The sequence below is a fragment of a genome, unplaced genomic scaffold, assembly GCF_019419815.1.
Source record: "Pyrus x bretschneideri cultivar Hongxiangsu unplaced genomic scaffold, Pyrus_bretschneideri_v1 Contig11, whole genome shotgun sequence".
NCBI lineage: Eukaryota > Viridiplantae > Streptophyta > Magnoliopsida > Rosales > Rosaceae > Pyrus > Pyrus x bretschneideri.
In genome coordinates this window covers 3,668,479-3,689,805 of record NW_025999402.1, presented here as the reverse complement: position 1 = coordinate 3,689,805, position 21,327 = coordinate 3,668,479, and the positions used below count along the sequence as shown (strand labels likewise).

Genomic DNA, 21,327 nt, shown 5'->3' with positions numbered 1-21,327 from the left:
TATTCATAAAGTCAGGCAGGTTGACCCAAGATTATCTCATACGTTTCATAAGAGAATGCAAACATCAAATCAACACTTTCAACACGTTTACTTGCAAAATCATTTTAATTCTTTAGTTTCTTGTTTTTATTAAAATATGAATATGTTTCACTTACATTTCTGGTATTACTAACATATGAAAAAAAAACGTGTACGTTTCTCCGTTAAATAATCAAATACCAAAAATTAGAAGAAGTTAGTTGATCAGATTCTCTTTCTTTAGTTCCAACTATTTCTAAGTTCTTCATGCTTCACCTTTGTTAAACAAACATGCTTTCCTCAGTTCAAACTATTTCTAAGTTCTTCATCCCTCTCCTTTGTTGAACAAACATGCTCTCATAGTATTCAACAGCTAATAAAACCTCATCCTCATGCTTTTCCCATTAGTTAATGTAGAGTTAAAAAATAGGACAATGATGTTCACACACATATCTTTACCTCTTACACATCTCTTGTTAATTGTCAACATTTGATTTACAATTCATTCGCTCTGATGGTGTGACTACCACCACCCCAAAATATTGTCCTCACTTTACTATTATACTTCAGAACTAAGCAATAGAGAACCACACAGGACCCCAATATCTTCATTCTTTTTCCTCTGAAAAAGTGGAAAACCACAAAGAACCTCGAACTCACAAGCTTTACCTAATGTCGTACGCCAATTATTAAGATCCCAATCGATATGAAGCGTGTTCCAAAGTTGAGGACAACATGCGGTAACCAAACTCCCAAATGTCGTAAATTGCCATACATTTTTATGTAACTTTAAATTTGACGTTACTCGACTACAAAATCTAACATACAAAAAACCGCAAGTTCCGGAATTGCATATTAGAGAAAACCCGGCTAGAATCGACGTCTGAACACTATTAAATTCATTCATATCCAACTTCCAACCAGATACAGTGGGTGGGGAGAACCAAAATTGAAACACAAAACAAAGGCTTATGCTTGAGATTCAGCACCATTTGCTGTTGCATCCATCGGTTCAGCTTCCGTAGACTCCTCGGGCTTATCGCTCTTCTTACCTGCACCGTGCAAAGACATAAGAACCCAGATTCTAAAAAATGACCCTACAATCGCTCCAGGACGTACTTAAACCATGATCGATAGACTCATCTAGCTTACCTTTCTTCTTCTTTCCACCACCTTTCTTCTTCTTTGTGGCCAAAGACAACCAGGCTTTGATTTCGGGATCATCTACTTGTTTAGTGGGCTGCAGCTCCTGTACAGGATGAGATGTGATCCGGTCCGATCCATTTGGCATTAGCAAGACGGTGAACTTGATATGAGCAACAAAATCACCTGCAAATCACAAATTCATAGAATCAGACTGATAGAACTAGGATTTCCTGAAAGCCAGTCAAGCGGGCAGATTGTTACCAGGCTTCTCATGCAGGACCGGATATGGCTGCAAAAGTTCGTGGTTGACGCATTCGAGTAAGCCCAGCCTTGCCCTTTTCTCTTCCAAAGCTCTAATGCAAAGAAAAATACCTTTAATAAAGCCAGTAAAAGCTGAAGACCTAACGACAAAATAATTACCGAAATAACATAAAGTTAACAAACCTAGCAGTGAATGGCATGATGGGAAATTTCTGGCTTATTTCGCTGAAAATAAACCTAGAGGCTTTCATCTTCAAGTGGTAGCTCTTGTCAACAGCTCTCTTGTAGATAGTAGTCTGCTTCTCATCCAGCAGCTTAGGCTGCAAATTGACATAAATGTGTTGATTTCGAAGTCAAATAATTATATATCATAACAATGACAGTTGGGCTTGCTTTTTGTAACTCCTTTATTACCTTGCCTTCACCTGTGCTTGCAACTATATCCACTGCATAAACTTCATTCTCCTCAAATTCTGCCTCGTCAACTCTTGTCTCTGGATTAGAAGCACTTAATATGACCTTGTTCCCGTCTATCACAAACTGCTTGAGCTGATGGCTAAGAACACCTTCAACAATTTTGCAGTCATAAGCTGCTGCAACCTTTTGTATTGCTTCTGTTACATCTTTGTTCTGCAGCCACAAAAAGAAAACAACATAAAAATTCATATAGTATAGTAAAAGAACTAGAAGATAAAAAATTATGCTTTTCTGAACACCAAACAGCAATCCTATGTACATGTTTAAATTGACTACAAGTATTGCAAACAGTATGAATTGGAAGACATGTAGGCTCAGTTGAATGACAATTGCACAGACAACAATATACATCTGCACTAGCACCAAAATGTAGCCAGTTGGTTTAGGCAACAGGGAAAAAGAGGAAATCAATAAGATTCAATTTCCTCGGCAAAGTTGCCTACAAAAATGGATTGATCAATTAGGTTTCTCTTTTTGCTTCATATAGTAAAGTATTCGAAGAAAGGCACACCTTAAATGTAAGCTAATTTGAATGATGATTGCACAGACAAGAAATACATCTGCACTACGCACCAAATGTAGCAAGTCAATATAGGCAACAAGGAAAGGAGGAAACCGATAGGATAATCGATCCCTCGGCAAAGTTGCCCACAACTATCAAATATGCTCACATAATAATCCTATCAGAGTAACTATGACATGAAGCTTCACTTGGACGTTAGCCCATAGCTTTCGACAAGTATTCATCATATAGAAGCAAGGAACACAATAAAAAATGCATAAGTGAAGAAAGTATATTCCAGGAGATTGAAGTGGTGTAGGCTCAGAGGACAACTAGATGAACAATGTAGATATGTCCAACCAGAGCAGCCCATCTATGGCCAAGCATAATATAGGCAACAGGGAAAAAGAGGAAATCAAATTATCATAGATCACCTCGGCAAAGTTGCCTTCAAACCCTCATTCATAAGAAGACATGTTATTATCACCGTACATTGACACACATCAGCAGTAGAACAACTTGACATCACTAGCTAAAAGACAGATGGAAACCTAGTGGAGATCTAAGCCTACCAGCTACCATCTGAGAATATGACAAGGCAAAAACTGAAAAAGAAAATAAATAAAATATCTAAGTGGTGGAACTATGACAACTTGACAATTAAATAACATAGATTTCCCCTTCAGTGTAACTATGACAAAAAGCTTCATTTGGATGAAAGTCCATAGCTTATACTAACATTTCATCATCAGGGGGTGCAACAAGCATAAAACACATCTTTTCAGGTTACGAAAACAAAAAAGTGTACAACATCAAATAGAAGACCACAAAGCGAAAACGCTTAACTAATGACCAATAAACCCCATTTCACATCAATAATGATTCAAGCAAACCAATAATGCAATCACTAACCATCCTCACACAATCCAGTAACCTATTACAGAAAAAGTGTAATAATTTCATCCAAGAAATTACCTTCCTCCCTGGCCTAACAAGCCTTAATGCAACTTCAGCAGCAGTATTAGCAGCTGCAATAACATCAGCTGCCCTTCCTGTGACTGGCCCTGCTTGAAGAACATGAGTATGCGCGACTATGGCAATGAACCCATCAATATGACAGCCCAAATCACTGCAGGAGAACAAAACTCCATCGGTATGCTGGTACTTGGGATATAAAAGTCCGAATCAAATTATCTAATCCACAAGCTATCTTTCAAAAATGTCAGAACATACAAAAGTTAGGTTATATGTCAAAACCTACATCTTCAGAATATCGCCTTCTTCCAACACTGACTCATCACTGGCAAGAGGAGAGAAATGGCAAACAGTGTTGTTCACAGAAATGCAAGTCGGGAAGGCAACGCCTCGCTCGATCTTCTTCTTCACATTTTTGTACATATTACCAGTTTGCCTTCATACACAAAAACAACACAACCCATTAAACCATCGCATTACAATAGAGAGAAAAATAAACACAATCCCACAAATTTCCAAAAGAAAAACAATAAACTTCCAATGCCAACAAGAAAAATCAACTTATGGGGTTATTTAAAAACTGTAAATTAAATATATTACTTACTCTCTGATGTATGAATCTCCTTTCTCACAAAGTTCCACAATCTTCGCCTTCGGTTTGCATTCGGATATTACCAGCTGCAAAGCCTCTGCAAATTTTCCCAAATGCAAATCAATACATTCATCCACAAAAGCACATGAATATACAAAGAGCTAGAAAATTACTGTTAACAATTTCAGCGGCGCTCTTGTATTTGGTGACGACTTCTGGAGATGTGAGATCCAGCTCCTTCTCCTCTCTCTCATCGTCCGACATCGTTCGGAAGCTCTGTGAATTCTCCGACTTCAAAAACCTAAAACATCAAAAATCCGATGAGAAACCGAGAAGCCATAGTCGAAGAACTGCTGTGAAATTAGCATTGGCAATTCGAAAATCAAAAACCGATTGGATAATCTGAGACCTGATTGGGGGAAAGTTTGAGGTGCGATGGAGCGGAGTACAGGGGGTGAGATGAGTGTTTGGGGTTTGGGTTTAATATAGCAGAGAAAAGGACGAATAGAACCGGTACGAAGGTGGCTTGGTAGAGAGAGCTAGGGTTTCAACGTGCGGCTGCGTTTGTTTATATACGATTTCGCGTCGCAGCTTATGTTAGGGTTTTATTTTGGGAAAATTCGGAAAATTGCCTTTTTTAGAAGGTAACTCACTTCTAACGTAAAATTTTCCGTTCGACTCTCGTTAAAAATAAATTTGAAATATATTATTATTAGTTTATTGTGAGGTTAAGTTCATATCTCTTTCTTTTATAGTAAATTAATATTGTTTGTTTAGAAGAAAAAAGAAGTCAAAAGACTTTTGCCCTACTTTAGTATGCAGCATTCAGTTGGAAGTTTAAAAAACTTTACAAGTCCATTGTATTCAATTAAGATTTTAAATAAATTTATAGAAGTGTATGGTTACTCAATTAAAATTTTAAAAGAGTTAAAATTCATAGAAATCAAAGTGTACCCATTCCAGATTTTAAAGTATTGTACTAGATGTTTTTGCATTTAGGACTCGTGTGTGACTAGCTTAACTAATTTTACATCTATGTAGTACTCGAGCGTAGATTATTACTCTCAGCTTATTCATATAGCTACTTTCTTTGCATGAGAGTTGTATGTCTGCATTTTTTATGAGCATAGAGTGTCACATTTCTTGAGATATTTGTAATTTAATCGTATTCTTAGCATAATTGCTTTTATATTTATTATTGTAGTGTTCATGCTTATTTGTAATATATTTTGGAAACTATTTTGAATTTTGCAAAGATGGGTTACCATGTTACAAAAAGCGAAGGTTTTAATAAATTTGTATTTTTGCCCACTCGCACTTTCTTTTTCTTGCCCCTCCACAACTTAGTAGCTATATTATGTGGCAAGCAATCGTTCATTAGCAAATTCTACCATCTACTTCTAGTAATGCAAGAAATTCATTTCTTGTTAGTTGTGTAATATCCATTCTACCCAAAATATGAATGTTCCTACCTTTATTGTACTTTTATCTATGCTATGTAGTGTTGTAATCATGGTTCTTTGCGATATACTCACTCTTAGATTAGGACTTTGGTTTTAATTTTTTCGCACTTTTTACACATCATTGCATGTTATAGTTTCGTCACCTCCCAGATGTCAACCATCATGCCTTGATATCGGTGTCCACTTGGATATCGGGTCGAGGTGTATCATGAAGTGTTTTTTGTGTGCTGCTTTCAAAAAGAAGTTTAAGTATTTTTCAGTATTAATTTGCATTTTCACTAAGAATTGATTTCAAAAAATATTTATCTAAAACCATTTTCAATTATTTAAAAACATTCTCTAAACAAGCTTATATTCTCATCTTAGAATATGAGAGTCCAAATTTTCTCGACTCCACCCTCTTGCCGGTTCGCTGATGATCTTCTACCGTGCTTGTATAATACCAAAAGCTCTCTCAACATCTTTCTAGTATGCCTCTTGGTGTAAATAAACAACTTTTCGACGTCATTCGCAGGGTTTGGAATTGCTTAGACAAGTGTCGCTCGCTTTGGGTAGATGTCTTCTACCAAGTAATACCTCATATTGTTCTGATACCTGTTGATGTAGTAGTTAAGTTAAGGTGTTTTACCTTCTGTCAGACTATTGAAGAGGGGTGAACGCCCAAGAACTGTAATGTCATTTTGGGATCCAAAGACTCCAAAGAAAGCATGTTAGATCCATATGTCATACGAGGCAACCGCCTCTAACACAACAGTTGACTTTCTAGACTTTCTGCATAAGCCTCATTGCCATCCAGTGGGACAATTCTTCCAATCCCAATGCATGCAGTGTAATGACCCTATTATGCCCGGAAACCCACAGTCTTCAGCTTTGCGAAGGAGTCGATCCAGATCTTCTTGATTTGGCTCGCGGAGGTACTCGTCTTCATTAGACTCCTCATCTTCTCATCTCATATGTGCCCATTTTTCTTCCAATTTGGAATTGGATGAGGACCCCCAATTGGAATTCGAAGAGGATCCAAAGTTGGAATTCATTGAAAACTTGAATTGAAAGAGATTGATTTGAAATAGATTGAATTCAAATGTGTGTGAATTATAGCCCAATATCTACCATATTTATAGCCCAAAAAAAATTCAAATCCAACGGCTAGCTGACGTTACTTAGCCGTTGGATTTGAATTTAAGTTGTAGTCTTTAAATAATAAATTATATTTGGCCCTCGGTTGGAGATGATTTTTTGTGACAGGGCTAAAACGAGCCCTATGGCCCTTAGTTGGAGATGGTAAGAAATATGATCATGCACTGTTCATTAAAATATTAATTTCTTGAAGGGCCAAAAGGCTAAAATGAACCATCTTGCCAGCATTCGGTTGGAGATGGCCTAAGCTCTAATGTTTTAGAAAATTGCTTGGATATTGGATTGAAATCTATTAAAAGGACTCAAATTTCCCAATTTCTTTCATACTTTATCGTTTAACCATCCTAGGCTGGAAATTTCATTTCCGTGAATTATATACATAACATGTTCGTGCGACAATATAAACAAGTAGTATGTGACATAGCACGTTCCTGCTTAGCTTTTATGGCTTTAACGCATGCTCATAATCTACTCCGAGAACATTTAACAGGTGTCACAACTAGAAAATTTCCCCTAGTTTCCACTCCCTACTTTATTGAGCAATTCTTGAGTACGGACGCCTATATTTCACTCCCTACTTTATTGAGCAATTCTTGAGTACGGACGCCTATATATTAGTATAAAACAAACGAGGATTAGGGACACCAAAAATGTGGTCATATAGCCACGTGGTCTAGATGCCCCAACCCTAGAATTTCTCCCACTCTAACACCGACACATCAACTCTAAGTACAGTTACTTTAAGATTACCAAAAAAAAAAAGAGAACTTAATCATTAAAAATTTCATAACATTCTCTGAAGTTTTGGAGATGATGGTTCTATAACAATCGATTCTTGATAAAAATTGAACAGAGAACACAAAAATTGTGATTCGGTTGAGACATCCTTGCAATCATATCTGCTACATATGGAGTTTATTTCTATTGAGATGAGAAGTTGCCTATTCTCCTACCGATCATCAAAAATATTGATAAGGTCTCAAAGAACCGGTGTACATTTGGGGAAGCCGAAGAAACTCAATGAAGAAACGCTAACTGCTAAATTAAGATGAATCGAGGAATGTATTCTTGCAATGGAATTGAAAACCGGAAGAAGCAAACCAATTAAATGATGATACCTACAAGGATGCATTGGGAAGATATCGTTTCTCATACAGTCCTATCACTTGGTCAGCCACAGTCCACATAATGGCCTGTCCCGGTGGTATCCTCATGAGCCGAGGCAGCAGTCCCTTCCACAAAGCTAGAAGCCCTTCCTCTGCGTATATTGTCCTGATACAATGGACCATGCCCTTGTATTTCATCTTGCCATCAACACCTCGGCTCTGAGCCATCAACCTAGTTTTCACAACATCAAAGGGACCAGTGCAAATTGGGCCGGCTGTGCCTGCAAGGAAACCCGATATCATAGACTGCCATGGCAGCAGGACTCTCCCATCTCCTTCATGTTTCTTCCACAAGAGAACATCAAACGCATTTTTGGCTGTAAACATTGCGGCCTGGTTCGTCCCATTGCGCATAACAGTTGGAGCCGCACCTGACCAGAGCCCACGGAGACCTTCCTCCCGGATGATTGTACGAGCACAGTGAATAGGACCCTTATACTTCAGAAGCCCAGGACTCAATCCTTTTTGTTGCTGTAGTCTAATTTTCACCACCTGCATCAATTAAATTCCAAATCAAGACCAAGCCGGCAATGAACACGCATAATATCTTTGTTGTATTGAATGAACTACGTTAGCTTGCGCACGAGGATTCATAAAGGAGATCTCTCAAGAGTATAACTAACCGACTAAAATGCACCTAACAACACAATTTTAAACAATCCCAGATCGATGTTTAGAGTTCGTACATGTTTGGACAAAAACTAACAACAAACAGGACAACTTAATTAAGTGCAATGTGCGATTGAAAACATAAAAGACGCTCGGTCCCAAAGTAAACAAATTGAATCAGTATCTTCCCCGAATTCTCTATCAGTCACTAAAATCTCAAAAGTCCTCGCACTCCCAACTGCCTTGCTTCAAAATTTATAAATTTAGCTTTTCATTAACTAAATTAAACCACCCCATTGCCAATCATAGACAAAATCCACAACTAGTAAGAAATCAAATTTAGGCATTCTGACATAGCTACAATGGCTCTAGCAAATGTATTACCTAAGCACCTGAGTCTGAATCCCCGTCCACTTACCGGTTAGTTTAAAGTAGAATATCGCTCGTATAAAATGAATAAAATACCAGCTGAAACCCAAAATACAAATCCAATCCACATTACGAAATTCCAGAAAAGTTGTCAGCTTTTTCAATTGAACACTTCAAAACAATGCACAGACCTCAAAAGGAGTAACAATGACTAGAGCTTCGAGAACTCCAGCTCCGAACCCAGAAATGAGCCGGCCGTGGTTGCTGACCTTCCCGGTCTTCGCGTCCTTAAACGCGCCCTGCAGCATGGCGTTGGAGCCCATCCGGAGCGCGTACTTCAATGTCAGGTGGGTGGCGAATGGGGTGAGCCCCTTCCAGAGAGCCCTGACGCCTTCGGTGCGGGCGACAGTGGCGCCGCAGTGGACGATTCCCTTGTAGGTGCCGGTCCGGTCGAGCTGGAGCCTGGTCTTGATTACATCGATCGGTTGAAGACACGCGGCCTCCATGATGCCCCCGAGCGAGCCCGACAACGCCTTCACATACGGCGGAATGGGCGGCTTATTGGGCGGCGGTGGCGGACTCGTCGGATTGGGGTTTTCATCCATGTTTTTCGGGAATTCGATTCCAAATTTCGAACCGGATTTGGAAATTGAAATCTGGGTTTTGCGAAGAAGGAGAAGAGGAGGAGAAGTTAGTCCTTTCCTCCCTCTTCTTCTTCTTCTTACTAATGAGTGCTAACGTCACTTCTTCCCAAAGTGAACATGCAGGGATTGTCAGAATAATTAGGGGCTAATTAATTAGTAGTTAAAGTACGTGGATTAGAATATAAACATGTGTTTTTCTGCATAATCAGACGTCAAATAGAAGGGTGGAACCTTTTACGTGGAGACGTCATTTGACCAAATTCATGAGATTTTTTTTTGGGTGCTAAAACACGGTTTGTTATCAAGTGTTATATCTAAAGGGTTGAATACTTGAAAAGAAAAACAAGTGGAGGAAACGTATGGGTTCAAATATATTGATCATTAATCTAAAATCTAATCTAATAAAACCTACCATTTAATAAAAGACAAACCTTAAAGAGAAAAAGTGCTTTGAAGTTTCGAAATATTTATATTTTGACATTTGGCAGCCCTTTAAATTCAGGTGGCCTCTGTGTTTCTGGGTCCGATGGCCAGTTTGTTTTGGTGTGCAGGAAGTTTTAGGGCCCGATGATAAAAGCCTGCAAGAGTTTTCAAACTTCATGATTTATGGTTAACCCAAAAAAGAACTTGATGACTTGTGAAGAAGGGAAGACCAAGGCCCAAAGGAAGAAAGGAGGACCAAGGCCCAAGAAGGAGTTGGAGGGGACCCTTTTGGCACATGATAGAGCTTCTTTACAATGTTTAGGCGCACAGTGCTAGGTAGACAAGGATATGCTCTACCGAGACGACAAGAGAATGATGCTCTAATTAGACTGCTAGACCACTGGAAGGGTGTTCTAACTAGACCACCAACCACCAAAAAAGTGCTCTAATTAGACCATTAGATCGCAATACTAAGCAGAAGGTTAGGCATGCAGTGCTAGGAATGTAGTACTATGCATGCAGTGCTAGGCATGCATTGTTAGGCATAGTGCTCTATGGACGAGCACTACATAAAGGCACGTTAACAGAATACTAAATATTTATGTAGAAATTGACTATCGTTACATTTTATCAAAGTAAGATTACAATCTATTGATGCACAAATTACACAGAAAACTATATGCATTTTGGCTCAACATTTACAACATAACGGAAACATACAATGATGGCCTTATAACAACATCAACGACAAAATAATATATGCATGCATTCATTGACTTTAAACTATCCTTAACCAGCTTTTAACTATGGTAACAGCCCTATACTAATTACAGCATAAATTCCAAGCTGTTGCAAAACTTATTTGAATTAAGTGCCACTTAGTACTACAATCTAATAGTATTCCTCTTATAAATAAAGAGGTAAGTTTAAACCACATTATTACTAATCTATTGTGAGATTCAACTCACTCTCTCCTCCTTAACGAAGATAATATCATGTTAAAAAAAAAAACTCATTGAATTGGGGATAACTGTTGTAACTCCCTATCACTCTGGTATTCTTAAGGTGTGTAGTGGATATGCATGTAGACGATGATTTTGCATATGATCATCTCCTTGGTAACGGTGCGACCGAGTTGAGCAATGGACTCGTGTCCTTCTTACTGCAAGTTAAACAACCGTTTTGACATAGCAAAGCAGATGCGTGGCATTACCCCAAACCTCTAGAGCCCCCCATCAGCCACGTTCACCCCATCACATGTCACATCCTCCTCTCTCTGCCTCCTCATTCACCTTCCAACCCTCCCTCTATATAACCCTGATTTCCCTCCAAACAGAAACCGAATACCAAAAAGAGTGTTTACTTCATTGCATCAAACTTTGTGAGAACAACTAGAGGTTGGAAATTAAGAAATGGCATCGGAACAGGAAAAACAAGACCCCCAGAAGAGAAAGGAGCTCGACGAGAAGGCAAGGCGGGGAGAGACCGTCGTTTCCGGTGGTACTGGTGGCAATAGCCTTGAAGCACAGGAGCACCTTGCTGAAGGTAACTAATTCATTAAATTACTCGTCTTTCCACTTCTCCCGTGAGAGAGAACTTTTCATGCACATAGTATGTTATATGCAAGGGTAGCAGTATCTCAAGACTTGAAAGTAAAAAACATATGGTAATTTACGTGGTAGTGAATGATAAGAGTTGTGTGTGTGTGTGTGTACCGCTCCCTTTGCATTCCAGGTGAAAGTAAGTTTTGACATTTTAGTTACGTAGTCTGAATTTTTTGTGTGCGGTGATTAGGGCGGAGCCGTGGAGGGCAGACGAGGAAGGAACAGATAGGGGAAGAGGGGTACCATGAGATGGGAAAGAAAGGCGGGCTGAGCACCACTGACAAGCCCGGAGGAGAGCGTGCTGCTGAGGAAGGCATCAAGATTGACGAGTCGAAGTTCAAGACCAAGAATCGCTGATCATGATTTTGGAGCAGCATGGGTGGCTCCCAAAACTCCAATCCCTCTTTGGTTTTTGATATTTCTTGCTACGTCAGTGTCTGTAACATAAAGTTATACTATTTTGCTTATTTTTCCCTTGTAGTAGTGTTACCGATAGTGTCTTTTTGCATGAAGTTGTAGCTAGGAACGGTGTTTTGCTTATTTTGCCCTTGTAGTAGACCACTCTTGTAATCTCCTTCTTGTATAATTAATGGCATTTTTCCATGGTTTCATAATATGTTTTCTTCACACGTCCGAGCCTTTTTTCGTGTGCAACAAAATTTTGCTTGTAGCTGTCGAGGAATTCTTGAATGAACATTGTGTATGAGGAGAGATTTTTCAGTGTGATCGGTATACGGGATAGTATATCACGTATCATTAAACAAATGGTGAGATATGTGCTAAAATTTTAATAACTTAAAAATTAAAATTTCTCATCATTCCTATTGTTAAAACACGTGGTGTGCTATTTATGTTCCCGTCGCAACTAAAAATTTATCGTGTACAAGGGCAGATGAAGAAATCGTGCAATATCTTGCAAAATCGTATTTCTAGAGACGGTTGGAGGTGGACATTTTGGAATATTTGACGAGCTAATACTCAAAAGAGGGCTTATTACTTACACAAATATTGTTATTTTCCGTCACCACAGAAAAATGTCATCTGCTGTTAATTTCTTGACTGAATTATTATCGTCCTTTTTTCCTTGAATCATTCAGCAAATATTCATCACATGACTCGAAAAAATCCCAATCAGTTGGAAGTATAAACCCTCTTTTGAAACGTTTGTAGCGCATTACAAAGGCAAGGCAGAAGAAATTTGAACACATGAGTCCATGTTTCATACATCTTCCTTCTTATCTCGTCAAACTCAGGCGACAAGACACAGAACACAGCATAAAATATGGATATGAGAGCGTCTCCTTACGTTGAGGAAGATGAAAGGAATTGAAACGACACTATTTAAACAAGTGTGGATTTGATAGTGACGACTGTGCGAGTAGAATTTTTCTTTAAAAGGTATTTGTCAGGGATATTTTCTTCTGGTTGACTACAATATGTTGCAGATTGTGTCGTATACATGTTTATTTTTTTTCAATTTTCTGAAAAAGCAATGAGATCTTTTAAATTATTTTGTGAAGAAAAAGAACTTGGAGCTCAGGAAAACAAATACTAGCCAGTAAATTTTACTCACATCTGCAATGAACCTGTATGTTTATTTTCTTTATCAATGCCCATTACCTTTTTTTAATTTTTTTTTTTTCATTCAAAAGTTTAATCAAGAGCCCATCCATTTTTTTTAGAGTGCAGATGGATCTTCTCCCTTATATCGAACACTAAATCTTCGTCACATACCTTTTTTTAAGAAATCCAAGGCAGCTTACCACAAGCACCCCATCCTATACGACTAGTTGGGGCCCGGGGGAGGACAAAAAAGGTTAAATCTCTACTCATATTCATCAGAAAACCGATATCCATAAAAAGAGCCGTGTTGTTGGTAATTACTTTTTTAAAGTAATTTATTGGTTGTCTAAGGTTTTGAGATTATGATTTCATTTTGTTCTTATGGAGATTCAGATTCCTTTCAATTGAAAAATGACTTCAATGCTACGTAACACTTGGATTACATGTAATTTTGTTTGTTTTTAAACTAGAGTGATAGATGGTTATGTAAGAGTTTTAATAAAATGAATTAATATAATTAATTTTTAGAATTAGAGTTAGTTACAAACTCTCTAAAACTGATGGTCCTGTCTCTACAATAGTAAGAGCAATTGCATCATATAAGTAGTTTGATCCCTCCTCTCAAATCAATGTCGTTCTCATATGATTGTTAGTTCTATTGAGAGCAAGGAATGCTAAAGAATTTTGGAGAAGGGAAGATCAAACACTCAACCTTATTGTGATGTCTTCAACTACAAGTTAATTTTTTCTCTAATTAGGGTTTATTGGAATATGAAAACGTAGATTAATTGTTTGATTGTTACGATGATGATAAATAAAGGTTTACAAGTTACTAAAAAAAAAAAGATTGAAATTGAATCCGCACTAATATCCATAACTATTTTTTGCCGACTCAGTTCCTTCATTAGATTTGATTCACAAACTGAATATTTTGTTTTTAATCTGTCATTTATTTATCTTACTACTCACTCAGTGCTAGATACGTTAAAGAGAGAACGATAATCATTTGGAATCTATAGGCAAGCGTGTGGGTGCACTGTAGCTCCACATTGGTTACTGTGACACCAAAATATAGAGTTATGGCAGTGATGACCATCAAGCCATGGGTCGTGGCATTCTCCCTGCAACTTCTTCACTGACCAAAACACCCACGTGGCATAAACCCAAAGCTCCGAACCTCCCCATCAACTGCATTTACCCCACTACATGTCACTTCCTCCTTCCTTTGGCCTTCTCACTCACCTTCCATCCCTACGCCTATAAAAACCACCATTGCTATCCAATTTAACTTAGAAGTGTGAGACCAAAAAGAAAAGAGTGAGGAACTAGAGTAATGGCCTCCGAAGGAAAGGCGAGACCTTCGGAAAAGGAAAGAACCGGACCAAAAAGTCCCTCGACGCTCAGGAGCACCTTGCTGAAGGTAAATCTTAAAAAGAAGCATCCTAAATTTCCATTTAATATATGTAGTCTTCTGTACGTGGGCAATGATGTGTGTGTATGGTGTTGAAGGACGCCACCGTGGAGGCGAGGCAAGGAAGGAGCAGCTGGGAAGTGAAGGGTACCAGGAGATGGGCCACCGTGGAGGCGAGGCGAGGAAGGAGCAGATTGGACAGGAAGGGTACCAGGACAAGTCCGGAGGAGCGTGTGCTGCCGAGGAAGGCATCGAAATTGACGAGTCCACTTACAAGACGAAGAGCCGCTAATATGGATCATTATTCATTAAGCAGATTTTCTAGCTCCAAGTCCGTTACTTGTAGTTTTTGTATTAGGGTTTCTAAGTTTGGTTTAACTAGGTTTTTAGGATGCATGGCGTTTAGTGTCTTTGTTCTAGGCTCAGCGGTAACCACCATTTCTATCCAATTTAACTCATAAGGCAAGAACTGGACCAAAAGGCAAGGCAGGGAGCCACCGTTGTCCCCGGTGGATCCGGCGGCAAAACCCTCAACGCTCAGGAGCACCTTGGTGAAGGTAAATCTTAAAACATGCACCCTAAATTACCATTTACCATGTGTAGTTTTTTGTACCTGGCTAATGATGCGTGTGCATGGCCCTGAAGGACGCCACCGTGGGGGCAAGGCGAGGAAGGAGCAGCTGAGAAGTGAAGGGTACAAGGAGACGGGTCACCGTGGAGGAAAGGCAAGGAAGGAGCAGCTTGGTCATGAAGGGTACCAGGAGATGGGCCACCGCGGAGGTGAGGCGAGGAAGGAGCAGCTCAGTCATGAAGGGTACCGGGAGATGGGCCACCGCAGAGGCGAGATGAGGAAGGAGCAGCTCGGTCATGAAAGGTACCAGGCGAAGGGCCAACGTGCAGGCGAGGCGAGGAAGAAGCAGCTCGGACAGATTAGACAGGAAGGGTATCAGGAGATGGGCAAAAAGGGGGGCCTCAGCACCAAGAACAAGTCGGGAGGAGAGTGTGCTGCCGAGGAAGGCATCAAAATTAACGAGTCCAAGTACGAAACGAAGAGCCGCTAATATGGATCATTAACCAGTGCTTCCAAGCTCAAGGCATCCGACTTGTAGTTTTTGTTATTAGGGTTTCTAAGTTTTATTAGGGTTACGAAGTTTGGTTTCACCAGGGTTGTAGGAGTGCATGCTGTCTATTGTCTTTGTCCTTCGTATGTGGTTGTAGTAAGAGTGCTTGTTGTCCAAGTATGTTTTCAGCGTCGGAAATCATACACACGCCGCATCCTCTTTGTGTCTAAACCTGGGCTTGTCCAGCTATACAGTTACCATCATCGGCGCCGCATGGGGGATTGGGAGAAGCAAGAGACAGTGCTACCGAAGAAGGCCTAAGTTGTGTTTGGGATATTTACAGCAGCAACCTCCATTTGAGAAGGCAGTAACGAAAAACAGATGATAATTCTTAATCGTCGGCGTCAACATAACTTTGCTACTATAAGTGAAGAAGACATACTTTGACATTGATTCTTCTACCTGACTCGCATAGCACTGCATCAGGTGGTCGTGTAATTTTCGATCTCTCTCTCTTTTCTTCACATCTTTTGCCCAAGTGCTTCAAAATGTTAATGACTTGTCGCCAACGCTGTTACTAAAAGACCGAGCACAAGAAACGGCTGCGCACTCGCCTGGAATACACGCAGAGCAAATTTCAATAGCTCATTCTTCGATGGCACAAAATTGGATATATAAGTAGGGGTTTGCAGGAATGAAAATCCTAGAGCATATCAATGGATAACATAAATTGTCAAATTTAACGGCTGAACATGCACTCAAGAATCTAATGGAAATAACGGACGAATCTGAGCCATTTAAAAGACAATGTAGGCTCTTGAAAGAATACCTGATATTTAACATCGTACTTGACAGGGTCTTTGAGAAAGTACTTGAACTGCACAGCACAAATTGCATAAACAAAGTACTTATGAGCTATAATGTCTATCAAAATCTGTCTTATAAAACCGGGAAAAGAAACATTTAAGATTTAATATAAAATTAGCATAAGGTTACGTTCACCATTCAGCAGAATTAAGAGTCTTTGAAAAAGAGATCTACCTGGAAAAAGACTTGGGGAGCTATCAAAGCAAGGAGAGCTAATGCATAATATGGTTTACCAGCCCCTAGCAGATAACCTGCAAACCAGTCAATTGACAGGACGATCGGAACTATCATAAACAACAAAATCCAAAAGTCTGATGATCACAGCAATCAGCTTCAACGGTCTGCTTAACGAAGATAACATACCAGCGACCGATAACTGAGTGATGTCAATGGCACCAACACAAATCCATTTGGCAGTTTCAGAACCAAAAGCTACAGGGAGTGACTGCAAACAGGATTGCCACAAATAATGTTACGTTTGCTGCAACTAAGATTGTTAACAATATTGTAATAGAGAAGACTAAAACCTGAAGCCCCATTGCTCTATCTCCTTCAACACTTTTAAAGTCGTTTACAATAGCAATTCCCAACTGAAATGTGGGACGAAAAAATATGCAGTCAGTTGGTCTAGAGCATGCTATGTAAGCACATGTTAAGATGCTTCTTTCAGAAACATACCCCAGCTATGCTGTACAAGAGTGTGAGGACGATTATGTCCGGCGTAAGGGTCCCAAATAATGCCTGACCAGCCCACCTATCAATAAGAGATTGAACTGAAATCCATTACCCAGCACTATGGACATCAAAACAGTTTCTAGCATTCAACCAAATCATATGAATTTATTGGTCGCGGTTCTTGAATAGACTTTAAGACTGTTATAACAAGACTCCTAAGAAGTATCCAATTACGTGAGTGAGGAAAGATGATAAACAATTAATTCAATGCATTTCTTATTCAATTAATATCAATCTGAATTACAGAAGGATCCCTCAATCAAGAGTTCTTGACCCTTTATATGAAAGATCTAATTCTTGTAAGTTCACAAAAGAAAGATAAGGCAGGGATTACGCACCATGGCAAGCTGATATAACTTGCACCCAGGGCAAAATTTCCAATCCATCCGTTTTGTTTTAGCTGCAAGCAATAACTCATGAAGCACAGTCTTAAGCAAAGTTTCTTCTCAAACATCAAACTAAGCAAATCGTTTGATTTGCTGATAGGTGGGGGAAAAAAACTACCTTTAAAGGTGGAGCGGAATAAATGTACGATAGCAAGGATCCACCCACAGCAAGGTAAAATAATATTGGGAATTTATGTCCTGCCTGAAAAGGACAGCTATTCATGATTGACATCTGATCTAAATATTTGAAGGTGTAAGAAAGAGCCAGTCCATCATGCAAATACTTACCCACACATCTAATATGCCAGCGAAACTAAGGCCTCCTAAAAGCAGCACCCAGATTTGAGTAATAACCTGAAGAAAAACAAAGAACCAGATTGAAAATGCAATCTTCACTAAAAAATTTTATACAATAAAGCAAAATACAGCTAGTACCCTTACCTCATTCTCAGATATTGCCCCTGAGGGAATTGGACGATAAGGTTCATTAATTGCATCGATCTCTCGGTCATACCAGTCATTTAGGGTCTAAAGAAAAGGCCATGGAGTTATTGGACTATAAAGATCTCATCAATCAAAACCAAAAACCGAAATCAACTTTCCATCCCAAGTAAACCATACCTGGGTATAGCCAGTGAGTAAAGGGCCGGACATACACATGCACATTATTGATTTAGCAACATCCTCAAAAGTCCAATGAAAATTTCCTGCAACGTGAAATTTTCTCTCAAAAGTAATTCATGGACAGAGGATAAGCATATAGGGGTGATTTTCGGTCGGATCCGATCGAAAACAAGCATTCCAATGCCAATCCGAAAAACTTTCGGAATCAAATATTAGTTCCAATTTTGGAATTTAGGATTATCGAAATTTATCAAAAATTTCAGAGTTGGTTTTATCTTGGAATTTTCAGAACATGATTCGGATCTCCTACATTTTACAAGACTGAAAAAATTTTCATTGACCACTTTTGCAGACGAGCATACCAGAAGCAGCAGCTCCGCAAACTACTCCCCATACCAGTGGAGGCCAAGTTACAGGCTTTGTCAGCTGAAGACGAATCTTCCACTTGTTCTGCACAGTTTAACTCACAGATCAACTCCTGTCTCACATTTCTTGCCACTATGATTCTATCAACTTAATATCCACTAAAAAAAGCACCTTAATTAAACTATCCACTTTACTAATTCGATATCATAATTGCAGCGAACAATATGCCATCGTGTCATATTAATCAAACTATTCCAAAAAACCCATATTCTACTTTCTTTTTTCTTTTCCGAAAGAAATTCTAAACATTCACCCGCTTCTTACACAAAATGCATGTAAACGAATTTCCAACCGCAACCATAAAACGAAAAGTATTTATTTTCGAGATCGGTTCCACAAAGTTAAGCTTCTAGCATCATCTGAGGAAACCCACATTATGCAAAAACACCAACGCACATGGAGAGAAGGTACTCAAGCTTTGAACTTGTATACTAAACTAACAGTGATGACTTACAGTTTCTTGAGAAGCTCCTTTAATCCCAAGAAGCTGATTGACGCTCGAACCGGCTTTAGCCGGTGCCTTATCCGGCACTGAAGATTCAACTGCTAAACCAAAATCTCACTATAATCCACTTTAATTCTATCAAATTTGACTAAAACAAATCGAAATGTAGAATCTTAATAGTTTAATATCATTAAAAACCTTCGTTGGTATCGGTCTCCGCAGCCCTAACCGTAAGCCTCCTTCCTGAAAATTTCAAAAATGTCAAAATTTTAGAAATCTCAACCAATAAATCTCACTTGTCAATAGATTGCTGAAGGAAAAATAAACCGAAGTTAAATCAAATTAGGAACAATTGAATTGAAAGATAGAAAAGCAATTCGAACGCTGTTCATCGGGGAATTTGAATTTCTCGGCAACCAAACGAAGCGTAATAGCAAGTGGACTCACTGGTAAACGAAACCGAAACCGGCGCGAAGGCGGACTGAGTCCGAACTCGGTCGGCGTTGAGGTTCGATAGGCTAATAGACGACACCATATTGAGTACGGACGCCATTGATGGAGCTGTACGGAGCTTACTGGCGGAACACGGAGAGACAAGAAGTGGAAGAGCTACTGCACGGACTAGCCGATAACTCTAGTAGCTACTACCTACCTGTGATAAATGTTTGTCGAAGGTGAGAAAAAGAGCGTAGTTCCGGTGTGATGTGTGTACGGAGTTTAATCTGTGACTGCTTATGTGGCGGATCGGACGAGGCTGATGTAATAAATCCTTGGACGAAGTACCATAACCGTTGATGCGCTCTGTCGTCTCAAAGTTAATAGTTAAAGCAATTTTTCCCAGAACAATAAAAAGGAAATAAAAAGAGAAAAGATCCCAGCAAATAGTAAATCCCAATGCTGGATTCTTGGATTGAAATTATAATTTACTGTTGCAATTAGGGATGGACAACGATTATAACGGACGAGTAACTGCGATTATTTACCCATAACCGTTTAAACTTTTACCCACATAACCGTTTACCTATTCGGTATTTACTTAAATGGGTATACTCATACTCATACCATTTATAAACGGTTAACCATATCCATAAGTGCATGTCCATTTACCCATAATCGCGTACCCGTTTACTTTTTTCCTTTTTACCCGTCTGCCTATTTTTTTAACAACTTGAAAATTAAAAAGAAATTTGTCATAATTTTCTTTTTTTCTAACTATTAAATATCGTTATAAATACATTTAACATGTATTTTTATATTAACGGCAATATTATTTATGAATATATGCCCCCAATTATTTGACAATCAATTTATTACAAGAATCATGCATGGTTGTAGGTTAATTAATATTCTTGTATACACAAATATATATATATATATATGTAAGTACGCATCAGTCTGTTAATAGGCTAATTTGATAAATATTTGGATTTTTATTTAGAAATATATGTTCATCGATCCAAGCCATTTAATCGATTTCTAATTTTGAGGTCAAATATTTATTGAAAACTTGAGGCCAATTAAATATATATATATATATATATATATATATATATATATATATATAGAGGTACTCATCATCTAATAATAACATGTTTCTAAATGCTCAAGGTAATCATTATCTTGAATTGGTCAAAACTCCAAAAAACTCTAAAACAAAACTGTCGAACACTAATGCTTTAGCACATTCAATCACATATATTAAACATTAGCTCGTTCTATCAACTATATTTTTCTCTCAAGTGAGGCATATATATATATTGTGACATCCCGTCCCGAGAATATAGAAACACAAGTATGAAATGACAGTTTTGCCCCTAGTTCGTCACATTTACGTCTAGCGTTATTTCGGGTGGTGTGGACACGTGTTAGACACACACACACCCTGTCATCATTCCTCCCCCTTTTCTTTTCCCTGATTCCCTCCTTTCTGTCTCTTTGTCTCTCTCTCTTCTCTCCCTCCCCGAGTCCTCTACCATTTCTTTTTCTTCTCTCTTCAAACACACACGGACACACATACAAACATACTCAAACCTTCACTAATCAAGAAACCAATTACACCATCGAACTCGTGAAGTCGAGAGGAGCACAACCATACCATTTTCAGGTGAGAAATCTTACGTTTTCACGTCGATTCGACGAACTCCGTTTTAAGCACTATTCATGCAAACCTAATCTAGAATGTTTTTGGACATTTTAAGCTTGTAGATGTGTTAGTGAGGTCTCAAGGAGCTTGGGAATGCTTCGTTGGGTGAATTTGGACGTCGGGAAAGCAAGGTTCAAAGTTGGCCGAACTTAGATCGTTGTTGCAGGTATAATTCCTTGATTTTTAGGCCTTAAAAGTAGTCTAACGTGATTCTACTAGTCCTAAGCTTCATTTTGGTATAAAGAACGTGAAAAATGGTTGAAAAACGAGTGAGAAAACG

The 21,327-nt window shown here is 38.8% G+C and overlaps 6 protein-coding genes across 7 annotated transcripts; 3 read left to right on the top strand and 3 right to left on the bottom strand.

Annotated features, from left to right (window-relative positions):
* Window positions 1-759: 759 nt before the first annotated feature.
* LOC103965130 (ERBB-3 BINDING PROTEIN 1) lies at window positions 760-4,547 on the bottom strand. The gene is made up of 10 exons (XM_009378144.3): window positions 4,381-4,547; window positions 4,145-4,272; window positions 3,984-4,068; window positions 3,666-3,815; window positions 3,380-3,533; window positions 1,840-2,055; window positions 1,609-1,745; window positions 1,426-1,517; window positions 1,171-1,347; window positions 760-1,070 (listed from the first exon to the last, which is right to left on the bottom strand). Exons 2-10 carry the CDS (start codon window positions 4,233-4,235, stop codon window positions 988-990), a joined length of 1,185 nt encoding a protein of 394 aa, XP_009376419.1. The 5' UTR covers window positions 4,236-4,272; window positions 4,381-4,547; the 3' UTR covers window positions 760-987.
* A 2,869-nt stretch (window positions 4,548-7,416) lies between these two features.
* Window positions 7,417-9,514, bottom strand: LOC103965131 (mitochondrial succinate-fumarate transporter 1). The gene is made up of 2 exons (XM_009378149.3): window positions 8,907-9,514; window positions 7,417-8,229 (listed from the first exon to the last, which is right to left on the bottom strand). The coding sequence occupies exons 1-2, from the start codon at window positions 9,318-9,320 to the stop codon at window positions 7,690-7,692; spliced, it is 954 nt and encodes a 317-aa protein (XP_009376424.2). The 5' UTR covers window positions 9,321-9,514; the 3' UTR covers window positions 7,417-7,689.
* Window positions 9,515-10,858: 1,344 nt separating this feature from the next.
* On the top strand, window positions 10,859-13,102 carry LOC103965132 (late embryogenesis abundant protein EMB564). Its single transcript, XM_009378150.3, has 2 exons — window positions 10,859-11,327; window positions 11,577-13,102. Exons 1-2 carry the CDS (start codon window positions 11,195-11,197, stop codon window positions 11,741-11,743), a joined length of 300 nt encoding a protein of 99 aa, XP_009376425.2. The 5' UTR covers window positions 10,859-11,194; the 3' UTR covers window positions 11,744-13,102.
* On the top strand, window positions 12,967-14,820 carry LOC103965161 (protein SLE1-like). The gene is made up of 3 exons (XM_048577296.1): window positions 12,967-12,974; window positions 14,296-14,369; window positions 14,459-14,820. Exons 1-3 carry the CDS (start codon window positions 12,967-12,969, stop codon window positions 14,650-14,652), a joined length of 276 nt encoding a protein of 91 aa, XP_048433253.1. The 3' UTR covers window positions 14,653-14,820.
* LOC125473886 (em-like protein GEA1) lies at window positions 14,818-15,960 on the top strand (the record flags this gene model as incomplete). The annotated part of the gene is made up of 2 exons (XM_048577295.1): window positions 14,818-14,917; window positions 15,006-15,960. Coding segments are annotated over 2 exons (516 nt in total), but the record flags the coding sequence as incomplete, so codon positions are not given.
* LOC103965133 (chlorophyll synthase, chloroplastic) lies at window positions 15,726-19,555 on the bottom strand. Of its 2 annotated transcripts, none has more exons than XM_009378151.3 (15): window positions 19,352-19,555; window positions 19,103-19,147; window positions 18,914-19,005; window positions 18,396-18,483; window positions 18,031-18,116; window positions 17,851-17,937; window positions 17,698-17,763; window positions 17,528-17,611; window positions 17,362-17,423; window positions 16,967-17,042; window positions 16,816-16,878; window positions 16,652-16,733; window positions 16,463-16,539; window positions 16,251-16,298; window positions 15,726-16,035 (listed from the first exon to the last, which is right to left on the bottom strand). In XM_009378151.3, the coding sequence occupies exons 1-15, from the start codon at window positions 19,455-19,457 to the stop codon at window positions 15,973-15,975; spliced, it is 1,125 nt and encodes a 374-aa protein (XP_009376426.1). In that variant the 5' UTR covers window positions 19,458-19,555; the 3' UTR covers window positions 15,726-15,972. The 2 variants fall into 2 exon arrangements, with proteins under 2 accessions (XP_009376426.1, XP_009376427.1); XM_009378152.3 differs by having other exon boundaries at window positions 18,914-19,002; window positions 19,352-19,553.
* Window positions 19,556-21,327: the final 1,772 nt, after the last annotated feature.

What these genes read in the sequence shown, in the direction of transcription:
- LOC103965130 (XM_009378144.3), bottom strand. Translation starts at nt 4,235, where the DNA reads ATGTCGGACGATGAGAGAGAGGAGAAGGAGCTGGATCTCACATCTCCA. An exon ending in TTGTTAGGCCAGGGAGGAAG is followed by an intron (nt 2,056 to 3,379) that starts GTAATTTCTTGG and finishes TTGTGGCTGCAG; the next exon opens with AACAAAGATGTAACAGAAGC. An exon ending in TGGTGGAAAGAAGAAGAAAG is followed by an intron (nt 1,071 to 1,170) that starts GTAAGCTAGATG and finishes TGCACGGTGCAG; the next exon opens with GTAAGAAGAGCGATAAGCCC.
- LOC103965131 (XM_009378149.3), bottom strand. Translation starts at nt 9,320, where the DNA reads ATGGATGAAAACCCCAATCCGACGAGTCCGCCACCGCCGCCCAATAAG. An exon ending in TCATTGTTACTCCTTTTGAG is followed by an intron (nt 8,230 to 8,906) that starts GTCTGTGCATTG and finishes TAATTGATGCAG; the next exon opens with GTGGTGAAAATTAGACTACA.
- LOC103965132 (XM_009378150.3), top strand. Translation starts at nt 11,195, where the DNA reads ATGGCATCGGAACAGGAAAAACAAGACCCCCAGAAGAGAAAGGAGCTC. An exon ending in ACAGGAGCACCTTGCTGAAG is followed by an intron (nt 11,328 to 11,576) that starts GTAACTAATTCA and finishes TGCGGTGATTAG; the next exon opens with GGCGGAGCCGTGGAGGGCAG.
- LOC103965161 (XM_048577296.1), top strand. An exon ending in TCAGGAGCACCTTGCTGAAG is followed by an intron (nt 14,370 to 14,458) that starts GTAAATCTTAAA and finishes ATGGTGTTGAAG; the next exon opens with GACGCCACCGTGGAGGCGAG.
- LOC103965133 (XM_009378151.3), bottom strand. Translation starts at nt 19,457, where the DNA reads ATGGCGTCCGTACTCAATATGGTGTCGTCTATTAGCCTATCGAACCTC. An exon ending in AAGGAGCTTCTCAAGAAACT is followed by an intron (nt 18,484 to 18,913) that starts GTAAGTCATCAC and finishes TAAACTGTGCAG; the next exon opens with AACAAGTGGAAGATTCGTCT. An exon ending in CACTCAGTTATCGGTCGCTG is followed by an intron (nt 16,540 to 16,651) that starts GTATGTTATCTT and finishes ACTGGTTTGCAG; the next exon opens with GTTATCTGCTAGGGGCTGGT.